The sequence below is a fragment of the Perna viridis genome, chromosome 2 (assembly GCF_037379345.1).
Source record: "Perna viridis isolate PV_CMFRI_1.1 ecotype Kerala chromosome 2, ASM3737934v1, whole genome shotgun sequence".
NCBI lineage: Eukaryota > Metazoa > Mollusca > Bivalvia > Mytilida > Mytilidae > Perna > Perna viridis.
The window spans coordinates 3,622,213-3,649,456 of NC_142446.1; the positions used below are offsets into that span (position 1 = coordinate 3,622,213).

Sequence of the window (27,244 nt, forward strand, 5' to 3'; positions counted from 1 at the left end):
TGCAGACGTCGTCGTTATAAAATGGCATCAACCAATACAAGTCCACGGGAACCTTCTTCACCACGGGCCCAGTAGGAGACTGAGGGTCTGGAAGAAAACTTTCCATGGTCCATCTTGCCAAGCAGTGCAAGGCACTTGTTCCTCTAATGTGTTCAAATATTTGCATTTATCGCAGATCTGATTCATCTTCATTTTCCACCAATATGAGAGAATTTTATGTTATCTATAATTACATGTAGTCTGTTTTCCTGCTGACAAGATTTATTACTTTTCTTCCAATTGAAAGTAATTTAAAGCAGCTAACTTTAGATTTTGCCAAAGATCTGCCTTTTCAATCATGTTTGTTGCTGATTTGCTATAGTTGCTTTGTAAAGTGTTTTTATTGGTTGTTAATCTACTTCTACCTCTGAATTTTGAGACTTGTTTGAAATAGTTTAATCACCAAACTTTTGTTACCAACAATGGTAGTTTTCTGAATTACTGGTATTTTTATCTTCTTGTAGATATTAAACAAAATGGAAAGTACCTTAAAATAAATATTAAGGAATTTAAAGTAAAAACGCAATATATGTGATAGTTAAAAAATAACTAAAATTTTAGATAGATTTCTTCATTTCATATAATTAAAATGCAATAAAAAATCTGAAGCCCAGTTAACCAACAGTCAATTATAATCAATTGCATTTGTTTGTAGTCTTCATGTTCTATGTAGGCAGTTTCCTTTGGTTTACAATCTTTTTGTAAAAATCTGCAGATAACAATACCTGCATTTCCTAAAAAAAAGTAATAATTACTGTTATTATGAAGGATATTCCTGTTTAGTTTTGTTTTGATGTTGATACAGGTGGTTATCTTTTTATAGTATTATTTTTAATCTGTGATTTTTATATTTTATATTAAGTTTAAATGCTGTCAGGAGGTATGGCAATTTTATCAACCTTGATAATTGTTTGATTTATTTGTTATTATTAGCTCACCTGGCCTGTGAGCTATTCCGATCACTTGGCATCTGCATTGTCATTGTCTGTCATCGTTAACAATTATAAAAAATCTTCTCCTCTGACACTACTGGACCAATAAATGCAAACTTGTTATGAATGTTTCTAGGATATTCTGTACAGAACTAAAGTTGGGATTTTTAACTGTAGACAAACATGGCCACTGTTTCTAAAAAAACAAAAAAAAGGGGTCAATCAGTAGATTTTGCATTTTTCTCCAAAATTATTACGTTTATCTGAATTCTGACGTGGGAAAAGTGTTTAACATGATGAGATCTATCTGAGTTCAAATATTTAGCTCATATGGCCAAAGGCCATGTGAAATTGTGCCATCACTTGGTGTCCTTCATCTTTTGCCTGTCATCCATCCATGGATACATTTTCGAAAATCTTCTCCTCTGAAACTTCTTGACCTATTGGAACAAAACTTTGCATGAAATGAATGTTGATTTTTTTTTTTTTGAGTCGTGAAAAAACATGGTCACCATTACGAAAAAAAGAACATAGGGGTCTTACAAAAACTTTAAGGTAAAGCCAGATTCTGACAGGTAAAAGTGCTCAGCATGATGATATCTGCCTGTGTACAAATTGTCCAGAATATCCGTTGACCGATTTAAGAGATATTGCCTTTTTTTGTATTTTTTTGCAATTTTTGATGTTATGATTTTAAAAAACCTTTTCCTTTTAAACTACTGGACTGATTAGAACCAAACTTCGCAGCATTGTTTCTTAGGGTATCCTGTACAAAATGAATGTTTTTTTAAGCTGTATAAAAACATGGCTGCCATTACTATTAATGGAACGTAGGGGTTAAATAGTATATTTTCACAAATATCTCATGAGTTAAAGCCCATGAAAGACAAAACATTATAATTTTTGCAGTTTTAGCCAATACCATGAAAACTATGATACTTTAAAAACTGGGTTTTGGTTGCTTAAATATTTTATTTATTCCTGACATTTTCATTTGACAAAAAATTGAGTTTCAGGTGAGAGATTCAGACTCTCTAGAGTTTCTTGTAAAATCATGTCAATATTGTGACTTGCAGGTCTTTGATAAGATTTTGAAAATTGCTATGTGGTTAAGAATCAGACCAGATTTGTTCATGTTTAGGCCCTCAGAGAAGGGTTTAATTTAATGAGATCTAAAGGTTTTTAAATTTATATCCAGGTAATACATTTGACTGTAAAGATTTCATACATTTGCACTATTATGCATGTGATTTTGAAATATTATTAACATGCCATATTCTTTGTAAAAGTGGTCAAAAGGACTAACTTTGAAGACATGTAATTATTTGTCCAACACATGACACCATTGAATTGTGTCTAAATTTAAGTGTAAACTAAGGATATCTTGTTAACTTGTCATTTCAGATAACTCTTACAGAGGATCTCATGATTCTGCAATAAGCTGAATACTCTTGGTATGAATGGTTGTGAGTGTTTTTTGTAGGTTGTTTCATTCTGATTAGAAATTACTTATTGAATTTTTGTCCCAACATTATATATACTTGTACATTCACTTTCTATAAAAACTATCACAGATACTAACGATTATGCTGGTCAATATTGATATTCAGTCATAATTTAGCTGGACCAAGGCCTTTGACAATTTTTTTCAGAATATTTGTCACATCTGTCATTATTATCATTTTTAGAAATTTTCATACAATTAATTGAGTAAATGCTGAATTGTGATATAATGGTTACACCAGTAAACATGGCTCTGTATTTGATCACAAGGGGTCTTCCAAGTTTGTAGGGGTTATTGCCTGAACAATTCTAGAAAAGGCACCAATAAGGATAATTTTTTTATAAGTCTTTAAATACAAATACTTATTAGATTTAGGTTATATCATGAAAATCAACAGGAGTCTCTTTTGGGACTCCATATTCTTAAAATACAATGCTTTTATTTGACATAAAATAGTTTGGCGCTGTCATTGTGTTGTAACATCTGTAGACACTTTATTTTCCTGTGATAGCTTGAATCTGAATTGATTGAACTTTATTAAATAAAACAGATTTAACCAGAAAAGGAAGGCTGTTATTGATTATGGGCTTATGGTCCTAACTGTTTTGAAATAAGGGCCAAAAGCAAACATCTCATATAATGTAACTATGAAACTCCAGTGAAAGCATATGGATGTCTCTGATATTGCTCCACTATTTTCTGTACCACAAAGGTCAGGCTTGGATTGATTATGGGGGTTAAGACTTGAAATATTCAGAAATGAGGGGTCAAAAAGGGACAAGTCAAGCATTTTCCTGAAGTCCAGACAATAATTTGACTATAGGAAATTGCTCTTAAAAATTGTACAACAAGCTGTTATACCACCAAAGACCAGAGAAAGGCTTGAGCTAATTTTGGGTCTTATGACTTGAACCTATTAGTAAAAAGAGTACCAAAAGTGGCAAAGAAGATCTGTTATCCTGATGTCCCCACCAGACAATAAATTGACTATAAGTGATTGGATCACTTATAAATTTTGCTACAAGGTGCCATACCAGAAAAGAGACTTGGAATGATTTTATTGGGGGTGTTGTGTCTGGAGAAAATTAAGAGATAGGGGCCAGAAATTAGTATTTTTTCTGATTGATGGAAGATAACTCTTAAAAGGGAATGTATCTCTTTGATATTGTACCTCAAAGTGTCATACCCCAAAGAGAGGCATAGTGTTGATTTCAGAGGTTGTTACTGGAAGCATTTGGGAATAAGGGCTGAAAAGGGGACTTATTGATTCTCGTCAGGAGTCTGATCCTGTGGTATGTATCTAATCCCAATCAAAATTCAAAGATTTATTGAGTTCGACTGATGTATCCATATTTTCACCAACTGTTCAGGGTTTGACATCTGCAGTGGTATCAAGCTGCATCCTGCAAAGCATTTTATTCTAGTTGTTTGATGTGAATGATTATAAATTTATATGAATTAATTGTTTATGTATTGAAAAATACATAGAAGTATTTTTCTGTTCTTTTCCATAGAACAGCATGGTTGTCATAACTGAAAATATCATGTGGAGCCTAAACAGTTTTAGGCAATTCACAAAAAAACGCACAATAGCAAAGAATCTTATGAAGGGTAAGATTGTTGGGGATAGCAACGTTTTATTGGCTTTTAAAGTTTGAAATTCCTTTCCACAATCATTTCAAAGAGTCAATGCTGTTTTAAGTTCTGATTAATGATTTGGGGATTTTCAGCTTGTTTCTCAAAAAATTTAAATTTAATGAATCTGTATGAAATTTGAATACATGTTTCCCTACCACAAAATTTAGGTGAGGTATAACTTCTGAAATTGTCCCAACCAGTGAGAAGTTAGTGCCAAATACAAGTATATTGATAAATTTCTTTGATGAAGAACTGACACAAAATGTCTTGAAATTATACATGTAATAACATCAAAATACTCAACTAACTTTTAACAATATGAAATAAATACTCTGAAAATCTGATGAGAGTTTAGATGTTGTAAGGCTTCTTTTACATATCTAGTTCTTCATTGCTGCAATAAGCTGCATTATGACACATTTTTTAAAGAGAGCTTTCAGAAAGAAGGTATTTTATTGTTGTGATTACAGTCACTTAACATCATGTTTCTTCAGTTCAAAATGTGATTTGATTTCTGTGATTATTTTTTATGATTTTTTTATGGTGAAATAACTTACAGAGCTAAGCTAGCTTACTGATAACTTGTATTGTGTTTAGTATGAAAGTATTTCATGGCGTAAATTTATGTTTGTTTGGGCAAAATATTATTGTGATGTCAAGCAAATGACCTACATGTAATTCTGTGATGTTTGTATGATGACTGGCAGACATGTTAGTAATAAACCTTGTACATGAATATTCAGATTAGAAATGGAGGCTTCAGTTTTTATTTACTTGTTGAAACAAAAAGTAATATTAATGTTAATATGAACTGATTATGAATCTCTGCCTGAGGACAACAAAAACTTCATAGATCTTGACAAATTAGCAGTAGATTTAATATTTAATGATATGGTGTTGTCTCGTGGTCATCCTCTTTGTTCTTTGAGCAATAACTTAAGTATTACTCGATGAATCTTAATTCATTAGTTAAAGGTTCAACACTACTTAGGATAGAGGATTCATATGTCACCGGTTCATCACTCCCCTACTATATCTATACACTACAAAATATAGTCCAGATGTTATTGGTTTTATATCATTCAATACCTGTTTAAAATTAGTATATATGTTTCAAGCAATTATTAAGCATAATAATATTATTTCATTGCTGCATATAAAATTAATATATATTCCTTTAATCAAATGAAGCATTGAGAGACTTCTCTTTTGCCTTGAAAGACATTTAGCAATAAATTTGCAGTGAGGAAATTCAGTTTTTTGCAGAATGTGTCAAGTAACATTTAACACATTTATCAGTAAAATCTTCATCCTTTCATCAATTTTATAATTGGTAAATAGGAAGTGGAGAGCAGTAATATTATAGTAAAATTGGTGAGAAAGTTCAAATTGGTAAAAAAAAAAAAAGTGTTTATTTTTTAAAGCTGCATTAGCTGCTAAATTTGTTCAGTTTTGATTCTACTGAATTTTGCTGATTCAATGAAATAAATTTGTAGTAATGCAATTGAAGCAATAAATGTTGATAATACCTACACAATATTGTGAAAACAAGGTTTTTTTAATCAAAGATCAATATAGCTCTGGTCTAATTATTTTTTCGTCTTCGCTTCCGAAGATTGCCGACAGGCATACACTTGGGTTAAAAATATAACTATAACGAATATACAGGTGAGCACTTGTCTTGTTTTTATTTCATTTCATCTATTTCTTGATTAGTTTTCAAATAGATAATGACCATATTTGAGCCACATTATATCACACAACGTAAATTTCAAAAGGATCCTTGTGTTATATTTGAACTTCTTCCTTTAAAGCTTGAGTCTGTAGGTCTTCCTTGCCGTTGAATAACCACTTGCACTTTGCAATCAGATTTGTTACTAAAGAAGCAACCCTTATTGCACATGTACAGATTAAGGTCACCAGAAGTCACATGCATACTACATTTGATTTCAACCAAAATTTTTTGGTGTTCTTTGATATCCTGAACTAACTGTATTTAGATTTTGGACAGCAATTGGTAAATGTCAAATTTAATTTTTTATATTTTTTTTTAAACCACATTCTGTTTTGTTTTGAAACTAATGTCATGTCAAAATTTAAATGCCAATCAAAATTCAAATTTGTATAAAACTTAGATATAATGTCCATACTTGTCCTACTGCTCAGGTTTCATTGTCGTGTCAAGCTGCACCGAATGAAGCATTTTATTTATTTGTAATAATGTTTCTGAAATGTTTTTTTGAGTCAAAAACTGACCAGAAATATGTGTATTTACGTAATGACTGACAGGAAGTTGATTTGTTTGCTTTCCATGCAATCTTGTTAAATGTGAATAAAAATATGCTTATTTTAGTTGTGTCTTTTTTATTTCATTTCAAGAAGGCTGCAGACTATGAACATTTTATATTAGAAATTCCTGAAAGTTTGATGCTATTCCTAAAAGTGAGTGGATTGGAATTTTGCAGTGAAATTAGGATTTCAAAATACATTTAACAGCTTAACCAGCCATCAAAATAAAGAAGGTTTTTGGTTGTCTTTCAAAAGAATACTAGAGAAAATTGTGTGTTGTCATAATTATATATTCAGATACAGTTTATTTAGACTTTATTTAGATTTGGTTAACAATAAGCACAAGATTGTTTTACATTTAGAGCCAAAAAAAAGTTGGCAAGAGAGATATTAAAATTTCCTTTTTTGTATCCAAATATTTATCCATTTTTTTTAAACCATGAAAAGGGTAAACTATTTCAGTTCGACATAAAGTTAAGTTCTTATTGAAATAATTACTAAAAAGATCTTAATGAAAATATGAGATGAAACATGTTGTGAGCAATTGTGAGGTCAATGTGAGCTTATCACTTGGTGTTCATCCATTGTCTGTCATCACTGATCCTTTTGTGACTGTTTAAAAATCAACACTTCAAGAAACTACTATGTAAAATTAATCAAACTGAGTCGAAATGTCTTCTACAAACAATCCATTTCGGTTCTGCTCAATTGAACAAGATGGCCAACAGAGGCTATTGACGGTTTTGATTGGGCAATTTTTGAAGATCCTCTTAAACTACAAGGCTGATATTTTGAATCTTTGTATAGTTTAGACCTTAATACCCTCTACAATCTAATATTTATGTGGCTTGGTGGTGCAATGGATGGTTGAGGCTCCTCGAAGTTTAAGGAAACACAAAATGGTTGTCTTTTTTGTGCTGCTCAGAGCTAAGCTATCTACTGTGGCCACTTAAGGAGGTAGACCTAGGGTAAGGGACACAACTCTTAAAAATCATTGGAACGTTTGTATTCAGCATTTTACATCAATCTTACATAAGCATCTAATTAACTTGGATTCATTTTATTCTGCTTCAAATGAAAGCTTGAGAGGCTTTGGGGAAATTGAATATGATACAAACATATCACTGATTTCATGAGTTATGTCCCTTACCCTAGGTCTACCTCCTTAAAGTTGCCATTGAAGCATCATAGGGAGACATATATTGTGGCCCGTATCTCTGCTAATATTGGTAACAAAATGTGATAACATTGATGAAAAGGTTTTTTTTTCACATTCACTTTTTCATTACCTAACACAAAACTGGATTTTAGTCATGTGAAATACCTTATTATGCATTTGTAACTAAAAATCAAGACCACAAACTAATTTACCCTATTCCATCTATTCATCCTGGTAGGTGGTACATGAATAGTCTGGCTATCTTCTTCCACTGTTTATGAGTTACAGCTTTGAAATTTCGTGAGATTTTTTAAACACATAATGGAGTAATCAGGGGAACCAAGGTTATAGCGGTAATCAAAAGAATGTAATCCAGGGACAAAGACCAGACATGGAAAACAGACATACACAACAAAGAACATAAAGTAACTAAAATCATACATACAAAGTAACAAAAGTAAATGAGCAACTCGGACTCCACTAAAAACTGGGAGCATGGACCAGGTGCACCGGTAGGGTAAGCGTCCTCTGCTTTTCTAGAAACACCCGTCGAGTTGCTCATAAAAAGTCAAGTCCGGGGTAGACAAACGAGGGAAGGAAAACTATTTGTAATCATATCTAACAATGTAGAAGACAATTTTACATTGCCACATCCAGATACCGAAAAACGGATAATAGAAACTTTGGAACGGAAAGGCTTACTTTATATATTGATTTGGAGATAATCGGGTACAAGCTAATCCGAAAAAAAATCAGCAACAAAGGAAATGAAATTAAAATTAAAAACGAAAACAAACAAACAACAAAAAAATAGGGACTAAATATTCGATTCGAATTGGTATGAAAGTCACTCTCCTCGGAAAGACAATAGAAACATGTAAAAAAAAAAGCAGAGGGCATGATAAAATGAACCAATACGAATCGTTATCTGAACAGAGAATGCTTGCCATTCATTACTAAGTCGACAATATTGTTAGCGACTTCTTGCACACGTAATTTTTTCAAATGATTTGCATAAATATGTAGTTATACGCCACGTAATGCTGCAGATCCTCGCCGTGTTTACCACCATAGCGTCAGAGTTCTAGTTTTAAAATATATAATACACATGCCTACGCGTGTTTTTACTATGTATATATATCATTATTCTCATAAATCAATTGACATAGAGAGCATAAACAAATACAATTTGAGGCACAAGAAAAAAAACCACAAACACACACACACATACACAGAAATATGAAAAGCAATGTACATGAAAAAAATACAAGAAAACAGACAAAAGATGTGGATACTTAGCCAGGAGTACCAATGCGGGAATTTATATCTTTTATTAAACTACAGAGTTTAAGAAGTGGATGTGGCTTTTTAGTTGACATCTTGTTCGAAAACTTGAAAGTGTTGCAATGATTTAGATAATAATTTGGTAAAAACTGTTTGCGTTTCTCTGAGAAAGAGGAACATTCGAGAATATAATGATATCCATCACCTAGTTTTTGGTTATTGCATAATACACAGTGTCTGTTTTCTTTTTCTATACAATCTACCAGTTTCGATAAGTAAAAAATGATTTGTAGTTCTGGATCTGCAGAATTTTTTAGTTTCGGGGAAATAAAGAATATTAAGATATTCTTCGAATTCAACTTTGGTTTTGAAAATTCCATAGTTAAATCCCTTTGGCGAGTCATTCACTGTTGATCACCACTTTTGAACAAATTGATCAACCAGACTCTGTCTGAATGCAAATTTTAGCCTTTCATTATCTAGAAAAGTTTCTGTTTCCCGAATATTTGGATAACCTCATTCGTTTAAGATTTTTCGAACATAAAGAACTAAACTAAGGGTAGTATTACCTTGATCAATCAGACTTCTCGCAAGTTTGTATAGTATACATGAAATTTTGGAATGCTTACCCACCACAAATTTTGCCCAATATGATATGAGTCGTCCTTTTATGATAATTTCAACCGGAAGTCTACCGAGTTCACCATATATCATATAATTCGGAGTAGACGTTTTTAAGTTTAAAAGTATTTTACAAAATTTTAGATGAACCTTTTCCAAAATATCGACTTTTCCAAAGCCCCAGATCTCGCAACCGTATAATAATATTGCCCATGCCAAATATCAACACTTTTGTTTTATCTACATTTACTGTCAGTTTCCAGATATCACAGTACTTTGAGAAGGCAATCAATTGTTTTTGTAAATCTGCAGATTCATCCATCAACACGGTATCATCTGCGTCGAGTAAAACAAACAGCTTCATGTATATACCTAGAAATGTTTCGATTTCTGAAGATACACAGTTTAGACCACTCATATTGTGGGACTGTAAAAAGTCTTCTAGATCATTAAAAACATGGAGAAAAGAAAAGGCGACAGATTTTCACTCTCACACCAGTTTCACAGCTAAGAAGTCGGATGTCATGTTTCTGAATGTAATACATGATTTGATATTTGAGTACATATTAAATATCACATTACACATTTTCCCATTTATGTGGTTCAAAAGTAGTTTGTAAAAAAGTCCGTTTCGCCAAACTTTATCAAAGGCCTTTTCGAAATCTATAAAAGCGCAATAAAGATTTTTCGGTTAGATTTCAGAATTTGGAACAAAACATGGATCGCGAAGATATTATATACCGTGGAATATTTTCTCTGAAGCCGCATTGAATTTCCTTTAAGATAAGAAACTCTTCGAAAAAAGTGTTCAACCTAGCATTTAATATTCGCAGTAAACAACTTTCCGGTACAGCTTACAATTGTGATAGTTCTATATTTTGTTTTTTGTTTTTCCGACGCAGTCGGTATTGAGTTCGCTTTGACATCACGTGACATCCGTGATACTTAACGATGGCAACCTAACTGATGTAGCCTACAACCTCGCACTTCATTTGACAACTGTGATAACCGTGAAATTTAGGGCTTCACTGGGGACATTTGCGTCTGGAATATTTCCGATCACTTTTATATACTGAATAACCTTTTATATATTGAATAATTAGTGATAGTTTACTTGTTGAACCAACAGAATAATTGAAATACGAAACATAGTACAGTGATCACATAGTTCACCAAAAAAAATCTTAATCAGATTTTGGGTAGTAACAAAGCGAGAATATGCGTCGACTATCATTTAAAGATGATACGTCGTTTGCTTGTATTAGAAAGGAAAGTTTACATTAAAAGATAAAATGATCGGTTAACATTGAATTTGTATAATATTACACAGTTTCCGACTCAAACACAGGCGTTCGTTACAATTGATATATATAGCCAGTTGTTTAATCTTGTTCCGGATGATTGAAAACATTCGGGCCATCACGGTTGCGAAAGAGTACGCAATCATATCAAGGGAACCAAGATTTTAGCGGAAGTCACCTAATTTTAGAGCATATCGCATTCGTACCATTTCGGAGGACGTGCTTTGTGTTTGATTTATGAAAATTTTAGCAGAACAGGTAAATTTCTGTTGAATCATTCTAGAATATCCACGTTTAAAATTCAAAGTTTCATATATGATATATGACTGAGGACGCCTTTAAAGTATAATATAAACGATACTACAGACACTGTGAAGTCAACCTCATATTTTGACCTACACTTAGGAATCGATGGTAAGGGAAAACTATTGACCAAACTTAACGACAAACGTGATGATTTTTCATTCAGAATTGTCAACTTGCCTTTCATCTGTGGCAACATCCCTTCGGAACCTGCATACGGAGTGTTCATATCACAACTCATACGTTATGCCAGAGCTTGCCCAAACTACGCATTCTTTTTGCATCGCGCTAGACTTCTAACAAGTAGGCTTCTGGAACAGGGTTATGTTGCTACAAGATTGAAATCGATCATCACTAAAGAAATTCTATGGTCGTCATCGTGAACTCGTGGTTCGTTACGGTGTATCCATCTGCGCAAAACTGGTTTGTTCAACGTGTCATAGTTTTCCTTACCTCTTTCGACTACCCCGGACTTGATTTTCATGAGCAACTCGGCGGGTTTTCTAGAAAAACAATGGACACTTACCCTACCGATATACCTGGTTCATGCTCCAAGTTTTTAGTGGAGTCCGAGTTGCGCATTTGCTTTTGTTATTTTGTATGTATGATTTTAGTTACTTTATGTACTTTGTTGTGTATGTCTGTTTTCCATGTCTGGACTTTGTCCATAGAATACATTCTTTTGATTACTGCTAGAACCTTGGTTCCCTTGATTACTCTTCCACTATATCTTCAAGACAATGTCACATATTTTAGAAAAATTAATACTGTAGAATTAATACCTTTGCTTTCATTGAGGTCTATGGGAATCAGAACAACTAGTTTTGGCTTGCTTTCATTGATGTCCATTGGAATGAGAACAACCGGCACTCAGATATACAGAAATAACTAACTCGATCGAGTATGTCTACATATTCAAAGAGTGTAAGACGTTAAATAATGGGAAAAAGAGGGTCGTGGGGGGAATAGTGTCCATACATATAATAATATCTATGACACTATTTCCCACATTATTATATATACACTAACGAAAATATTGCCTAAGGATCTCGGTTCAAAAGCTCATAAGAGCTTATGTTTATTGTTTTATGTCTTGCCGACTTTAAATGAAGCTTTTCTATGTCTATGTTGCGAAAGAAGTTATTGACGGATTTTCTTCACCCCCGTGTCCGATGTTGTAATAATTTATCGTTCTCAAATCGGAACTACTCGGGCACTACCTTTGTGTAAATGCAAAAACTCTTGAGTTCTTCCGATTGTTTCCGGAAGTCAGGAAATTAGTAACATTCAACAAATCCCTATTTTCCACAAAACACCTAACAAATGCCCGGTGACGTTATTCACTTAAACGTGGGTGGAACTAGGTAATTCAAATACACTACTAATATGGTACACACCGAAATGTGTAACCAGTACTCTTACCAAAATTGGGCCAAATACTCTTACTGTCTTGTAGTTTTGCTGATTTCTTTATTACGTGACATTTCCAACTAAAATATGATGGCTATGTTAGAATAATAATTTCTAAAATGTTATAGAAAATTTTATTTTATTCGATTTTCAGTTTTCAAAAGTACCGAAATGTGGAAGTTGTAAATGTAATCCAAAATTCCCGCACCCAAAATCAAAGTGCGGTATTTTTGTTATCTGTACAATTTGATCATTTATTTCATTTCAGAACACAATAATATCATAAAAATATTCAAGGGCAATAAATTTAAATGGCATCAGATTCAACAAGATTTTCCTTTTATTCTTTATTAGATCGTATCCATTCTTTGCTCATATGGGAATTCACGCTAGGTACGGTACGGAATTCTAACTCCTACAGGATTTTTTTAAAACAATATTAAATCTTTCAAAAAGTTATCCAAAGTCTTAAAATGAAGTTAGAACCTCAGAATATTTTGAGAAAAATGCACTTACAATGCATAGATCTAGGTTCAGTATGTTTTGGTACTACATAAGGGGTGGCCATTGGACCTTGGTAGTGGTTAGTGAGACCTATAGTATAGGCTAATAGCGTATACATGAATGGGAAACATTCATGTAAATTTTCACCAAAGGTGATTACCTACGCGCTTGTAGTTAATGAGACGCTTGTATTTAACGAGATGCTTGTATCCATGTCAACAAATGTGGAAGCCACATATACTTGGTTTCAAATATTCTTCAATATTCCATAAAGGTGTTGTGTGCCAGGATGCACAAACAGCAGGGGTCACAAATTCCGAAGTAGGGATTGCACATTTCAGGGGGTACCTATACATGAATTCACACTTGTCATTTTGTTTCGAATGACCCCAGATTTGTCTCAGAATAACCTTTTGACTTCACGAAACAATGTAATTTTAAATTGTGACCTCATTAATCTTTATGTTAAAGGAGAATTCAGTACGAAACTAATGGGAAAATATATTATTTTCGCCAATTGCATCCACAGTTGTAAATACATATATCTATAGAAGCGAGCACTGGGAAATTCAACATTTTTGACTTAACATGCAAGCTACGATGGTGGATGCAGGGAGAGGGTGCAGGGGGTTGGCAACCCTCCTTTTTTTGGGAAATTTGTCATTTCCAAGTGTAAAATTGAAAAAAAAATGGCAAATACTGTCCTAGCAACCATCTTTTTCTGAGGAACCCTGACTGGCACCCCTCCTTTTCAAAGTGTCTGGATCTGCCCCAAATCTACTTATTTTGTATTTCCTTTTAAGAATGTGTGAAAAGTCCGGAAAGAGAACAGTTCTCCACAGATGGCAGGAATATTTTACACATAACCTGTGACATAAACAAATACACTGAACTGACACAACTGATTTCAAATATGATTGCCTTTCCTAATTTAGAAAAGCTATGCTTCGATTTGAATAATACAGTCAGGGCTATATTTTTTTGAAGGAGGGTTAGGTTCTTGAGCAGCAAGTGTAACAGTGAAGAGAGATGCATAAGTACAATTGTCAGTGCATGCAACCTTTCCCGAACTTTTCCATTAATATTGCATTGAGCAGAAAAACGATAAAGAATTGCATTGAAAATGACTATATTTGTTCAATGATAGAAAATCATAATTATCTATTTTTGTTTATTAATCCTGATGAGGGTTGAACAAAGGTGTTTTTCAGCAACACTTGGTCTCATGCGTTGCCCACAACTCCTTAACATGGTTTGCTGCTAACCATTTTTGGCAGGTAGCCCAGAGCACTATTAGAAAAAAGGATATTACTAGCACTGACAGTGATTGACTAGCCCTCCAAGCGACCCGAAGATCACTAAAAATTTGAGAGAAACTTGTGGAACGAAAACATTACCCGCACTTCCTGGTAACTGGTTTTGATTAAGAAACTCAGGTTTCAGGGTTACGAAGGAGTTATCATATCAAGGGAACCAAGATTCTAGCGGAAGTCACCTGATTTTAGGGCATATTGCATTCATGCCATTTCGGATGTTGAAAGCAAGCTACAGTAAAGTGAGTGGCATAGAATATTTGATTATTAGCGACTTTGAAGACTTCAGTCTTAGATTAAGGAAATAAAGGGCAAAAAATTTCATTGTATTGCTGTGAAATTAAAGCAATTTTATTGTACTTTATTTTGTATCTTTTCCCATAGAAATTCTATGACTTTCTGACTTGCATTGTTGTATCATGAGCTACTAAACTGTCAAACCTAAAATTTGAGCAACTCCTATCACAGATTCCTGGGATTTCATACTTCTCACATAGAGAACAAAGCATTTTATATTTGTTTTTATTGCACTGGACCCACAGATATTCCTTTGAACATCTACATTGAAAAGTACATTCTCATTTTGCATTTTCGTACTCCTGTATTGTTTCTTTCCTTTCATCTGAAGTCATTTTTTTCATACAACCGCAAACAATTTGCCATCATGTATTGGTATGGCGCTGTCATAGTCGTCCATGTCGACATCATTGTCATCAGTAGACACTTGGTTTTCATGCGATAACTTAAGTTGTGGGTGACCAGTTTTTATGACAATTTTGATATGATTTTACTATCCACTGAAATAAAGTTCCAATTTGATTTGGAGTTTGTGGCCCCTACCGTTTTAGAAAAAGGGGCCAAAAATGGTAATAATAGGTGTTAAATTAAAACCCATGTACAATGTTTTTTTCTTCTGATTTTGATTATACCTTTTTTTATTGTGTTCCTTATTTAATTCTGGTAACAAATGTATCAGCAGATTTGATGCATTCTGGACTGTTTTCAAGTTAGAAGGGGTCAAAGGGGTCTAAAAAAAATCGACTCTTTTATTTTTTTTTCCAATTTCATTTTTTTTCATTAGATTCCTTATGAAAATCCTTGCTTGGGTTTTTCAATCAGCTTTCAGATATGTTTTAAGGCTTTTGAGTTATAAGTGGTCAGAGTGGCCAAATCCCAAAAAGTCAACTTTTTTTATTTTTGGTCTGAATTTGAAATTTGTTTACTTTACTAACAGTAAGCATATTACATAGAAAAAAATGATATCACAAGCACAATCTTGCAAATCATAGCTGATATAGATAATCATTTTCACATACATGTACATGTAATAAAAAAAGGAAAAACATTAGGCATCATTATTAGTTTCTTTTCTCTCTTTATATCTCAAAATCTGAATGATATTCTTTTGTATTGTTTTATATGTTTTATGAGTCAAAACTTGAGCACAATAAATTTTGAAATGTGGTATAGCCATACCAGGACTTTTTGTTTGTTTGGAGTTCTCTGGGTACAGAGGCTGCTTCAGCAGCTAGACTACATGTATATTGCAGTCCTGTTAGTCAAGCAAAGTATTTTATCATTTTCAGAAAGAATTTTTACATGAAAGGGTACCTGCCTAATTTGCCTTATATACATGTACATGTAGCTAATTTGGTTGAACATTTACCAACTTCAAAAAGTTATTTCTAAAGGATTTAGTGTCTTGAAAAAAAGTACCTGTCAATTTGCAATTTTTGTTCCTGATTACTTTACAACTACTCTAATGGATTTTAGTGAAATGTTCAGTAATATTATAAAGTTACTCAAATTTGCTCCTACTTCCTTTAGTTGTTTTCTTATGAAATAGAGTTTCAATTTGTGTTCTTGTCAGAGATTGCAAATACTCAGTTGGTCTTCAAACTCTATTTAATGTATGTAAATTGTACAAATTACATGCCAACTTAATGTCAGTCATCGTCAGGATGAATTTATCTGTAGCCAATTTAAGCCAGAACAAATTAACTGTTTGTACATGTATATTGTATTTACAAGTTTATTACAAATTTTGAAAATATCTGATTTGATCGGGAAGCAGGGATATTGATTTTGTAGTCCTATTAACTGTAGTTCTTGACTCTTTCAGATTTTCTACCTCTCGACAAACCTTAACATGGATTCCAGATTCATTTTTTACCAGGTAAATCCTTTACTTTTTTTACATCTTTTAAGTTCCTAACAGGTACATGTATATGTAAGTTTAGTCCTTCAGTTTGTTGAAGCTTCACTGTTAGTGCCAGGTCATTCAATTTCATTGTTCTGTTATCATGGATTTTATTACTTTTGTTGTTGGGGCCTTTCAGGGCTTACTTTTAGGTGTTTTTACACTTGTTGAAGACCTTTTGATCTCTGAAAGTATTTATTAGTTTGGATTTATGTTACCTGTTTATGGTGGTACCATTGTTGCATTTCACCATACATACATGTATATCTGTTCTTTTTTCCATCTTATATTTAATCCAACAGTTTTCTGGGCTTCATTGAAAATTATTTTTATATGAAGAATTTGTTTTTTTTTCTGAAAAATTTCTGTTACTCTCAGTTATTAGCAATTTTTTTAGTCTGTACTTGGTTTCCAGCACCATTCGTGAGTTGGTTGTCAAGAAAGACTTTGAAGCAGTTAGTTTAATGGTAAAGGTCACCATTAATTTTGTGAATTTGTAGTACTTGAACACTGCCCCCAGTTGATAGTGGCACACGGTCATATATATTTATTGTCATAATTAAGTAAGTCTTTGATACTTTTATGTGATGACCATATAATAAGTTGAATCTTTCAGCTTGTTAAATGGAAGGATGATGTCACTTAAAGATGAGAATGGAGCTGTAAGTAAATGTATTAACATGTATGGCATTTGTATAGTGTTCCCCTCTAATTGAAAATGTGTGGTGTGTTACTTTAATTTGAAAAGGGAGCATCAAGTTGACTGCTAAAAAAATCAAACATTTTATTGGTAAATCACTACTTTTTTAGGGTTTTATAATGACAATGTTTGTATGATTTAAAACTTAGATGTGATGGTTTATAATGACAATGTGTGTATGATTTAAAACTTAGATGTGATGGTTTACAATGACAATGTGTGTATGATTTAACACTTAGATGTGATGGTTTACAATGACAATGTGTGTATGATTTAACACTTAGATGTGATGGTTTACAATGACAATGTGTGTATGATTTAAAACTTGGATGTGATGGTTTACAATGACAATGTGTGCATGATTTGAAAGTTAGATGTGAATCAAGCTCTTGTTTATTGATTATCACAATAACTTTGGCTGTATTACAGCAGTGATATCCTTGTTCTTTGACTTCATTTATTTATTTCGTCTGCACAATAACTTGAAAAGAATGGATTTCTATGAAACTGTACCACCACGTTCTGTAATACCGGCTAGGATTGACCTTAACCATGCAGGGGCCAAAAGAACCAAAACAACTCTTTTTTCTGCTGTCAGCAGAATAACTTTAGCATAAATTTTTGGATCTCTTTGAAATTGTTCCACAAGGTTCCATACTTCTAAAAGGAAGTCTGTGATTAATTTTGGGGGTGATGATGATCTGTTTAGAAATTTGGACTGAGAAGGGCAAAAAAAAACTTTTTCCTAGCATGAGTAAAAGTGTATGGATCTTCATGAATTTGTACCTTAAGGTTTCTAACCACACAAGGATGGTTTTGATAATTTTTGGGCCGAAGGAATAAGGGGACATTGGTTGTTTAATGGTATTGCTGTGTTGTCTGTGTAATTATTCATAGACACTTGGTTTACATGTGATGACTGGAATATTTGTTAGTTGGTCTTAATGAAATTTTTCAACATTGTTCCAAATCATAAAATGAAGGTACATATATATGTAACAATTTTTGGGTATAGGGGCCACAAAAAGGGTAACAAACAAGCATTTTCATGATGTCTGGACAGTAAATTAACTATAAGCAGATAGACCTATTTGCTATTGTACCTCAAGGTGCCATTCCACAAAGGATAGCTGGGATTGTTTTAGGGATTGTGACTTGAAACATTGATGCATAATGGGCCAAAAAAATGGGCCACATTGATTCCAGTTAGATTCTTAGCCTGTGTCAAATATTTAATCACAATTATTTCAGAGCTGTTTCAAGCTCGAATTAAGTGTCTATACTAGCGCAACTTTCAGGATTTAACCTGTTAGATTGCATCCTGCAAACATTTATCAGTTTCTGTGTAATTACTGTAGTAAAAGGGTGTGGATCTCTATGAAATTTATACTACTAGGTGTCACACCACAAAAGGTTTTTATGGGTATAAAGAGTTCTGGCACAATTAAAGTAATTCCACAGTAGTAGCTGGTTATTTAAAAAAAAAAAATTAACCCCTACATGTGCTTGAGGTAAATGAATGATGCAAATGGCAAGTCATTCGAAAAACATGAGTGTTAGACTAAAAACGTATGTTAGACCTGAGTCCATTGTAAAACATGTGTTATACCTGAGTCCATCATAAAACGTGTGCTAGACAAGCCCATCATATAACATGTATGTTAGACTTGAGCCCAGCGTTAAACGTGCATTAGACCTGAGTGTGTTAGACTTGAGTCCATTATAAAATTGTGTGTTAGACCTGAGTCCATTGTAAAACGTGTGTTAGACCTGAGTCCATCATAAAATGTGTGTTAGACTTGAACCATTGTAAAACATATATATGTGTTAGATTTGAGTCCATTATAAAACATGTGTTAGGCTTGAGTCCATCATAAAATATGTGTAATAGACTTGAGTCCATTATAAAACGTATGATAGACCATCATATAACGTGTGTTAGACTTGAGTCCATTATCAAATGTGTGTTAGACTTCACTCCATCATAAAACGTGTGTTAGACTTAAGTCCATTATAAAACGCGTATTTGACCTGAGTCCATTATAAAACATGTTTTTTAGACTTGAGCCCATTGTAAAATGTATGTTAGACCTGAGCCCATTGTAAAACGTGTGTTAGACCTGAGCATCATAAGACGTGTATTAGACTTGAGTCCATCATAAAACATGTGTTGGACTTGAATCCATCATAAAACGTGTGTAAGACTTGAGTTTATTATAAAATGTGTGTTAGACCTAAATAAATTGTAAAACATGCATGTTAGACCTGAGTTCATTATAAAACATGTGTTAGACTTGAGCCTATTGTAATACATGTGTTAGACCTGAGTCCATTGTAAAACTTGCGTTAGACCAAAGTCCATCATAAAATGTGTGTTAGACCTGAGTCCATTGTAAAACGTGTGTTAGATTTGAGTCCATTGTAAAACGTGTGTTAGACCTGGTCCATTATAAAACATTTGTGTTAGACTTGAGCCCATTGTAAAACATGTGTGTTAGACCTGAGTCCATCATAAAACGTGTGTTAGACCTTGATTCCATCATAAAATATTTGTGTACGACTTGAGTCCATTATAAAATGTATGTTAGACCTAAGTCAATTGTAAAACATGTGTGATAGACCTGAGTCCATTATAAAACATGCATGTTAGACCTGAGTTCATTATAAAACATGCATGTTAGACCTGAGTCCATTATAAAACATGCATGTTAGACCTGAGTTCATTATAAAACATGCATGTTAGACCTGAGTTCATTATAAAACATGCATGTTAGACCTGAGTTCATTACAAAACATGTGTGTTAGACTTGAGTTAATTACAAAACATGTGTGTTAGACTTGAGTTCATTACAAAACATGTGTGTTAGACTTGAGCCCATTGTAAAACATGTGTGTTAGACTTGAGCCCATTGTAAAACATGTGTGTTAGACCTGAGTCCATTATAAAACATGCATGTTAGACCTGAGTTCATTACAAAACATGTGTGTTAGACTTGAGCCCATTGTAAAACGTGTGTTAGATTTGAGTCTGTCATAAAACATGTGTTAGACCTAAGTCCATCAAAAAATGTGTGTTAGACCTGAGTCCATCATATAACATGTGTGTTAGACTTGAGTCCATATAAAACGTATGTTAAACTTGAGTCTATCATAAAACATGTGTGTTAGACCTGAGTTCATCATAAAACATGTGTGTTAGACCTGAGTCTATCATAAAACATGTGTGTTAGACCTGAGTCTATCATAAAACATGTGTGTTAGACCTGAGTTCATCATAAAACAGTTATGTTAGACTTGATTTCATTGTAAAACTTCAGTCTTTGTGAAATTATTTCTCAACATCACATATGTATGAAGTCACAAGTGTTTTTAGATGATATGTGTAGTAAAATTAGCTGTGTTTTTCTGCAGATATTTATAGATCGGGATCCAAAGTTATTTGCTGTAATTCTCAATTTTTTACGTACAAAAGATGTTGATCTGAGGTAAGTAAAATCTTGTCAACTAATAATAAAACAAATGATAGTAGTAAATGTTACTAAAATATTTTGGGATAGATAAATGTTTTACAAATAAAGGAAACAACAAAATTACAGAACACTGAACTGTTTCACAATCAAGTCAAGTCCAAAGTAAATCTAGCAAAATAGATAGTACACCACTGGAGCAGCTGGTCCTGACTTGGAACAGGCACTTCAAACGAAATGATGGGTTAAATCTAGGTTTTACAGCACGCTAAACCTCCCTCTTCCATTGAGGGGTGACTATACCAGTGGTGATTAAAAAAACATTTGCATGCTATTTTCATAATTGGTAAATCAGAGGTCACATCAGCACTAAGAACAATTTACAAAAACAATCATTACTCATTGTTTCTGAAGAAACTGAGTATTTTTCAACCAAGGACTGATATCTAAAAAAGAATTCGGTAAGAGACCTTTTAATACACATTTCCTCATACCCCTGATTCAGGAGTCTGTTACGCAGATATTTATGGCGTTCAAGGAAATCAGAGTAGTTAGTACTTGCTCTATTGTAGCAAATCAGTTGTGAAATATTAACACCATATGCAGGAGATAAAGGGATATTGCTGCACAGGTGAGAAAAATTAATGATATTAAAATTAGACTTGTCTCCTTTATCATAAATCTTAATGCTGAGATGGCCACTGTTGTCAAATTCTGGATTTAGGTAAAAAAAGATGCAGAACAGATTGTTTCTGTAGTCTCCTTTTTCTTGAGCACCGGTGGATATATTGAAGGTAACCATTTACCAAAAGAAGAGTTGTTGATGGACAATACATCATCAATATATCTGTATGTAAAGTTAAAGGATTTAGCATCTTTTAAATTGGTATTCTTAACAAGTTTCTGAAGAAATTCAGTCTCGTATGAATATAAAAACAAATCGGCTAGGAGAGGAATGCCTACTTGTTGTTTGAAAAATAGTTCCTCCAAATGTGACAGATATAATTTCAATGAGGAAATCAAGCATATCACAAACCTGGAAATTGTCAATATGATTCCGTACTAACGATCAGATCCAATCTGACAAGGACTCGATTTCTGGTTTTGAGGAATTGCAAATACAAAATTCATACCCCTATACCATCTATCAGATTTATGACAGATTCCTTGATATGCTAATGAAAACCCTGAAATGACAAGATTCACAATGACATTACCCAATAATCATTCAGTGAAAGTTGCATAAAATTCATTCAGTAATTTAGGAGGAGCTGTCATACAAATTGGGTACCCCCATACCATTTTCCTGACTTCATTTCATAGAAACCATGTTAACTATTTTGAGATAGCTCCATGTAAATATATGGATCTGAGCTGGAGGAGTTGTGGGTATCCGAGTCTGAGCTGGAGGAGTTGTGAGTATCCGAGTCTGGGTGAACAGTGACATTACCATACTATAGAGTTGGAGTAGTTGTGGGTATCTGAGTTTAGGTGTACAGTGACATTACCAGACTATATTTCTTTTTCATTCAAGTTGATCCAATGGTTTAGGAGTTACCAATGCAAGTGGAAATCCCTTACACCTTACCAAATTCCATGTTTTACTAAGTGAAATTCCAAACTTATTTGGATAAAAAGCAAATAGTAGGTACACAACAAGATTACTTAAATATCATTTGGATCAAAAGTAGAAACAGCACAATACAATATGTGAAAATGAAAAATATAAATAAATTACATACCCTCACATAACCTATAAATTGCTAATTCCAAGTTGTGCTAATAGAAACTTTGATTTAGCTTGAATTCATAAACAAATCTTAATAGCAGGTACTTAATGACATTATACCTAAAAATTGTTCTTTGAAACTTTCATGATAGTGTGTTAGTCATACTAGAAAAAGTTCCAGAACTATAAAGGGATGGACAAATGGGAGGAGACAAAAGACAATCACTATATAATAATCTAAATTACACACAACATGATGTTTATACAATAAAGGATAGTCAATATCATGCTAATGAACACCACAGATAATTAAAAAATCACAATCACAATCATTCCATGAAAGTTTCTAAAAATAAATCAATGGGAAGCTTCAGGGTGGATTTGCAGATACAAATTGTACCCAAAACTTTCATTTCAATAAAAGGCAAAATTCATGAATTTATGTTGCTCAAACTTCATAATAGGAGGTGCACAATTACATCAATGCTGAAATTCCATAAAAATCCATTGAGCTGTTTAGCAGAAGTTGTGGATAGAAAATGGGGACCATATAGCCCTCTCTTAATAGATAGGGGACAATATAGCCCCTCTCTTTGTAAATAGGGGACCATATTGCCCATCTGTTAGTAGATATTAGGAAAATAAAATCACCAAATTCATTTCGACCAAAAATCCAAATTGGAAATGGAAAATAGCATTACTTAATAATCCCTGAAACTTTCATGAAAATTAATCTTTTGGGTTTAGAAAGAGTGAAGGTACAAAAATACGACAGATGAATAGAATGACTAGTCTAATTACTCTATTCTGAACATTTTAAGCATGAATATGATAAACTTGCATTCCAGTACCTATAGCTATTATATGATCCTTCAGGATGGAAATACCTTATGGCACCAGTTTTTGTCAGGAACTTCCCTACTGTTTCTGAACAATTCACAAAGTCCATAAATAATTCCCATCTCTTTCAAAATCATTAAATATGTTTCAGGCAATTTTTCAGCATAATAATATTTTATCATTGCTAAAAATGAAATTATGATCTATAGACTTAAAACTAAATAAAGATCTGAGGGACTTCTTTTTCAGTTTTTGGTCTTGAAATTGAGATGTTTAGTTATAATTTTGTTTTCTGGAAATTAAGGTTTTGCAAAATGTGTCAAGAAGCATTAGATGTGATAAATATGTTCTATTTACCACACTTATCAATCTTAATCTTCATCTTTCATATTTTCTTAAGCAGAGTTTTTGAAGAAATGCAAATTATTTTTTGGACAGGTTTTAAAAAACTGTGATAAAAAGTGAAAAGAAACAAAATTTGTAAAAGTGTGAAGTAGGATATAGTATATACAGATTATATCCATACCCATTAACCCTCCCAGACTCATAATATCAATGAAAAATTTAGAATCCCACATGAAAATGTAAGATTTGTGGTAGTTTTTTGGTTTAAATTACTATGTTTTCTGTATAAAATACAGAACAATTAAATTTTGACATAATAAATTTGCTTTAACGTTAAGATCTCCCCAATAGACAGTCTCTATGGGGAAGATATATCCCACAGTAGACAGTGTCAGTGAGGAAGATATATCCCACAGTAGACAGTGTCAATGAGGAAGACATATCCCATAGTAGACAGTGTCAGTGAGGAAGATATATCCCACAGTAGACAGTGTCAATGGAGAAGATATATCCCACAGTAGACAGTGTCAATGGGGAAGATATATCCCACATGAACTGTTACAAAATCTACAGGTGTTCTGTCAGTTATGACAAATAAAAACTTGGCTTACAATAAATTTCAAGTGGATAAGGTTTCAAAATCTTAAATGATAGGACAGGAGGAATTGTATTATAAGTAGTTTTTTTATGATTTCAGTGACATAAATGTATCAGCATTGAAGCATGAAGCTGAATACTTCGGAATTACACCACTAGGTAAATACATTGTAGTCTTAATTTTTTTGTACTTTGTGGCAAAAATACCAGCCTATTGCATGTAGATTCTTATACATACATGTAGAACAATGTAGAACAGAAAATAAATGGATGTTTGTTGTGAAATGCAAATGCACAAGCATATAACATAAAATACAAAATGTAGTAAATACTTTCAGAAATCACCAAGAGGTCTTCACCAAATATAAACACACCTTTGAGTAAGCTCTGAAAGGCCCAAACAACTAAAGTCAATAGTAATAAAACCCATGGTTCAGTGTTATTAAAGTAGCAGTAGACATTTATAGAGTTGCAGTAGTATACTCTGGTGAATCATATATGCCTTTGGCCAGGTCATCTCATACCAATTTTACTGAACATATCAACAAAATGATATGAGGGAAAAGGTGCTAAGGGTTTATGGTCTTGGCCTGACAGAGCATTAATCTAAAGTATGACTTACTATTGTTCCAGTAAGAAGATTAGGCTTATGTGAAGATTTGGATGGCTCTTCCTGTGGAGATGTTCTATTCCACGGTTCACTTGGCCCACCATGTAAGTAGTTTATTGTTTTTGATGGTTCTATCACCACGTTAATGTAAGTAGACAAACATGTCACCAGAAATAGAACATAGGGGCAGACAGTAGTTTTTCTATATCCCCAAAACAAATCTGATAAGGGTAAAAGTATTCAGCATGATGAGATCTACCTGTGGTCAAATTTTTATGAAAATCTGTTATTGCCCATTTCCTTTTTTAGCTCACCTGGCCATTGGCCAGGTGAGTTATTGCCATCACTTGACATCTGTCGTCGTCGTTAACATTTTTTCAAAACTCTTCTTCTCTGACACCACTTGCCCAATTGGAACCAAATTTGGTATGAATTTTTCTTGGGGTATCCTGCATAGAACTGTAATGGGAATTTTTGATCCGTTGAAAAACATGGCCACTGTTACTAAAAATAGAATATAGGGGTCAGACAGTAGTTTTTCGAATATATCTGCAAAATCATTAGGTTTAGACAAATTCTGATGGGGTAAAAGTGTTAAACGTGATGAGATCTGTCTGTGGTCAAATTTTCACTTTAATCTGTTAAGCCATGTTGGAGTTATTGCCCTTTTTCGATGTTTTTTTTGCTATTTTGAATGTTATTTCTGTCCGATATCTTCTCTGACACCACTTGACCAATTGGAACCAAACTTGGTATGAATGTTCCCTAGGGTATCCTGCATAGAACTGGTTGAAGGGATGTTTGATCTGTTGAAGAACATTGCCACCATCATAAAAAATAGAACATAGGGGTCAGACTGTGTGTTTTTCACATATATCTCCAAACCGTTTAGCATAATTATTGCTGAAATGACCCTTATTATAAGGCCTTCAAAACTCTTCAGGAATCAAAGTTTTCAGGCAACTCCTTGTAAGAGTTATTGTCCTTGAAAGGTGAAAAATGCCAATATCTTGAAAACTATAATAGATAGAAAGAAACTTTCAATCGCAGAAATGATCCTTAAGATAATAGTCTTACTAAAGTCTTGTTGAGTCAAAATTGTTGGACAACTCCTTGTTAAATTTATTGCTCTTGAAAGACAAACTTTAACAAGGTGAGCCATTCAGGCTCCTGGGAGCCTCTAGTTTTTGGTTATTTTTAATATTATTACTTTTCAAAAATCTTCTTCTCTGACACTGCTAAGGTATTTTGCATAGAGCTGATGGAGGGATTTTTGATCTGTAGACAAACATGGCTCCCATCACTAAAATAGAACATAAGGGTCAGACAGCAGTTTTTTGTATAAATTTCTAAAACCATTAGGTTGAGCTCTGACTAGGTAAAAGTCTAGTATGATGAGATCTATCAGTGGTCAAATATTTGTTAAAATCTGTTGACCCATGTTGGAGTTATTGCCCATTTTAGACATTTTCTGTGCCATTTTAGATGATATTATTTTATTTTATTTACAAAAATCTTCTTCTCAGAAACTGCTGGGCAGAATTCAATGATATGATTGTTCCTAAGGGTTTCCTGTATAAAATAGTGTTGGGATATTGTATCTATGAAAAAACATGGCTCCTTTTACATAAAAAAGAATGTAGCTTATCAAACCAGATGAGGGATTCAGGCGCTTTGGAGCCTCAGTTAGTCTTCTCAATTGTCTGATTTATTACATAATTGTACATATTCCTTAGGTCCACCATTACCTGAAGTATTAGAGAAGAAAGTTTCAAGTCAGTCAACCAATAATTTACAGCAATCTGCTGCCCAGCCAGTACAGTCTCATACTAGGTTAGTTCTGCTTTTCAGTTATTACTGTCTCATGTAAGGTAAACTCCGCTCAGCTCAGCAAGTATGTCTCATGCTAGGTAAGCTCTGTTCAACTTAGTGAATACTGTCTCATGATAGGTTAGTTCTGCTCTGCTCAGAGAGTACTGTCTAATGCTAGGTTAGTCCTGATCTGTTCAGTGAGTAATCTCTTACACTATAGGTTAGTTCTGCTCAGTGAGTATTGTTTCATGCTAGTTTAGTGCTACTCCTCAGCTGGTAGTTTTATGCTGTCTTTTAGTTTCACTCTGCTCAGTCAGTTCTGTTTTATGCTAGGTTAGTTCTGCTTTGCTCTGGGAGTACTGACTTATGCTAGATTGGTTCTGCTTTGCTCTGGGAGTACTGACTTATGCTAGATTGGTTCTGCTTTGCTCTGGGAGTACTGCCTTATGCTAGATTGGTTCTGCTCTGGGAGTAATGACTTATGCTAGATTGGTTCTGCTTTGCTCTGGGAGTACTGACTTATGCTAGATTGGTTCTGCTCTGGGAGTACTGACTTATGCTAGGTTAGTTCTACTCTGAATACTGTCCTGAACTAGGTTAGTTCTGCTGGTCTGTGAGTTCTGTCTAATTCCAGGTTAATTATGCTT

At 33.4% G+C, this 27,244-nt stretch overlaps 2 protein-coding genes across 4 annotated transcripts in view; both read left to right on the top strand.

Annotated features, from left to right (window-relative positions):
* LOC148623329 (uncharacterized) overlaps positions 1-6,465 on the top strand; it is a 31,388-nt gene extending 24,923 nt beyond the window's left edge. For all 3 annotated transcript variants that reach the window (XM_088565085.1, XM_088565088.1, XM_088565087.1), the window contains one exon: positions 6-6,465. In XM_088565085.1, coding sequence (XP_088421211.1) covers positions 6-75 — 70 coding nt within the window. In that variant the 3' untranslated portion in view covers positions 76-6,465. The remainder of the gene's footprint in view (positions 1-5) is intronic.
* Positions 6,466-12,302: 5,837 nt separating this feature from the next.
* LOC148623330 (BTB/POZ domain-containing protein KCTD3-like) overlaps positions 12,303-27,244 on the top strand; it is a 37,170-nt gene continuing 22,228 nt past the window's right edge. The window contains exons 1-7 of the mRNA XM_088565113.1: positions 12,303-12,434; positions 16,420-16,473; positions 17,114-17,159; positions 20,609-20,682; positions 24,276-24,334; positions 24,809-24,889; positions 26,522-26,618. Of these exons, the coding sequence (XP_088421239.1) occupies positions 12,394-12,434; positions 16,420-16,473; positions 17,114-17,159; positions 20,609-20,682; positions 24,276-24,334; positions 24,809-24,889; positions 26,522-26,618 (452 nt within the window). The 5' untranslated portion in view covers positions 12,303-12,393. The remainder of the gene's footprint in view (positions 12,435-16,419; positions 16,474-17,113; positions 17,160-20,608; positions 20,683-24,275; positions 24,335-24,808; positions 24,890-26,521; positions 26,619-27,244) is intronic.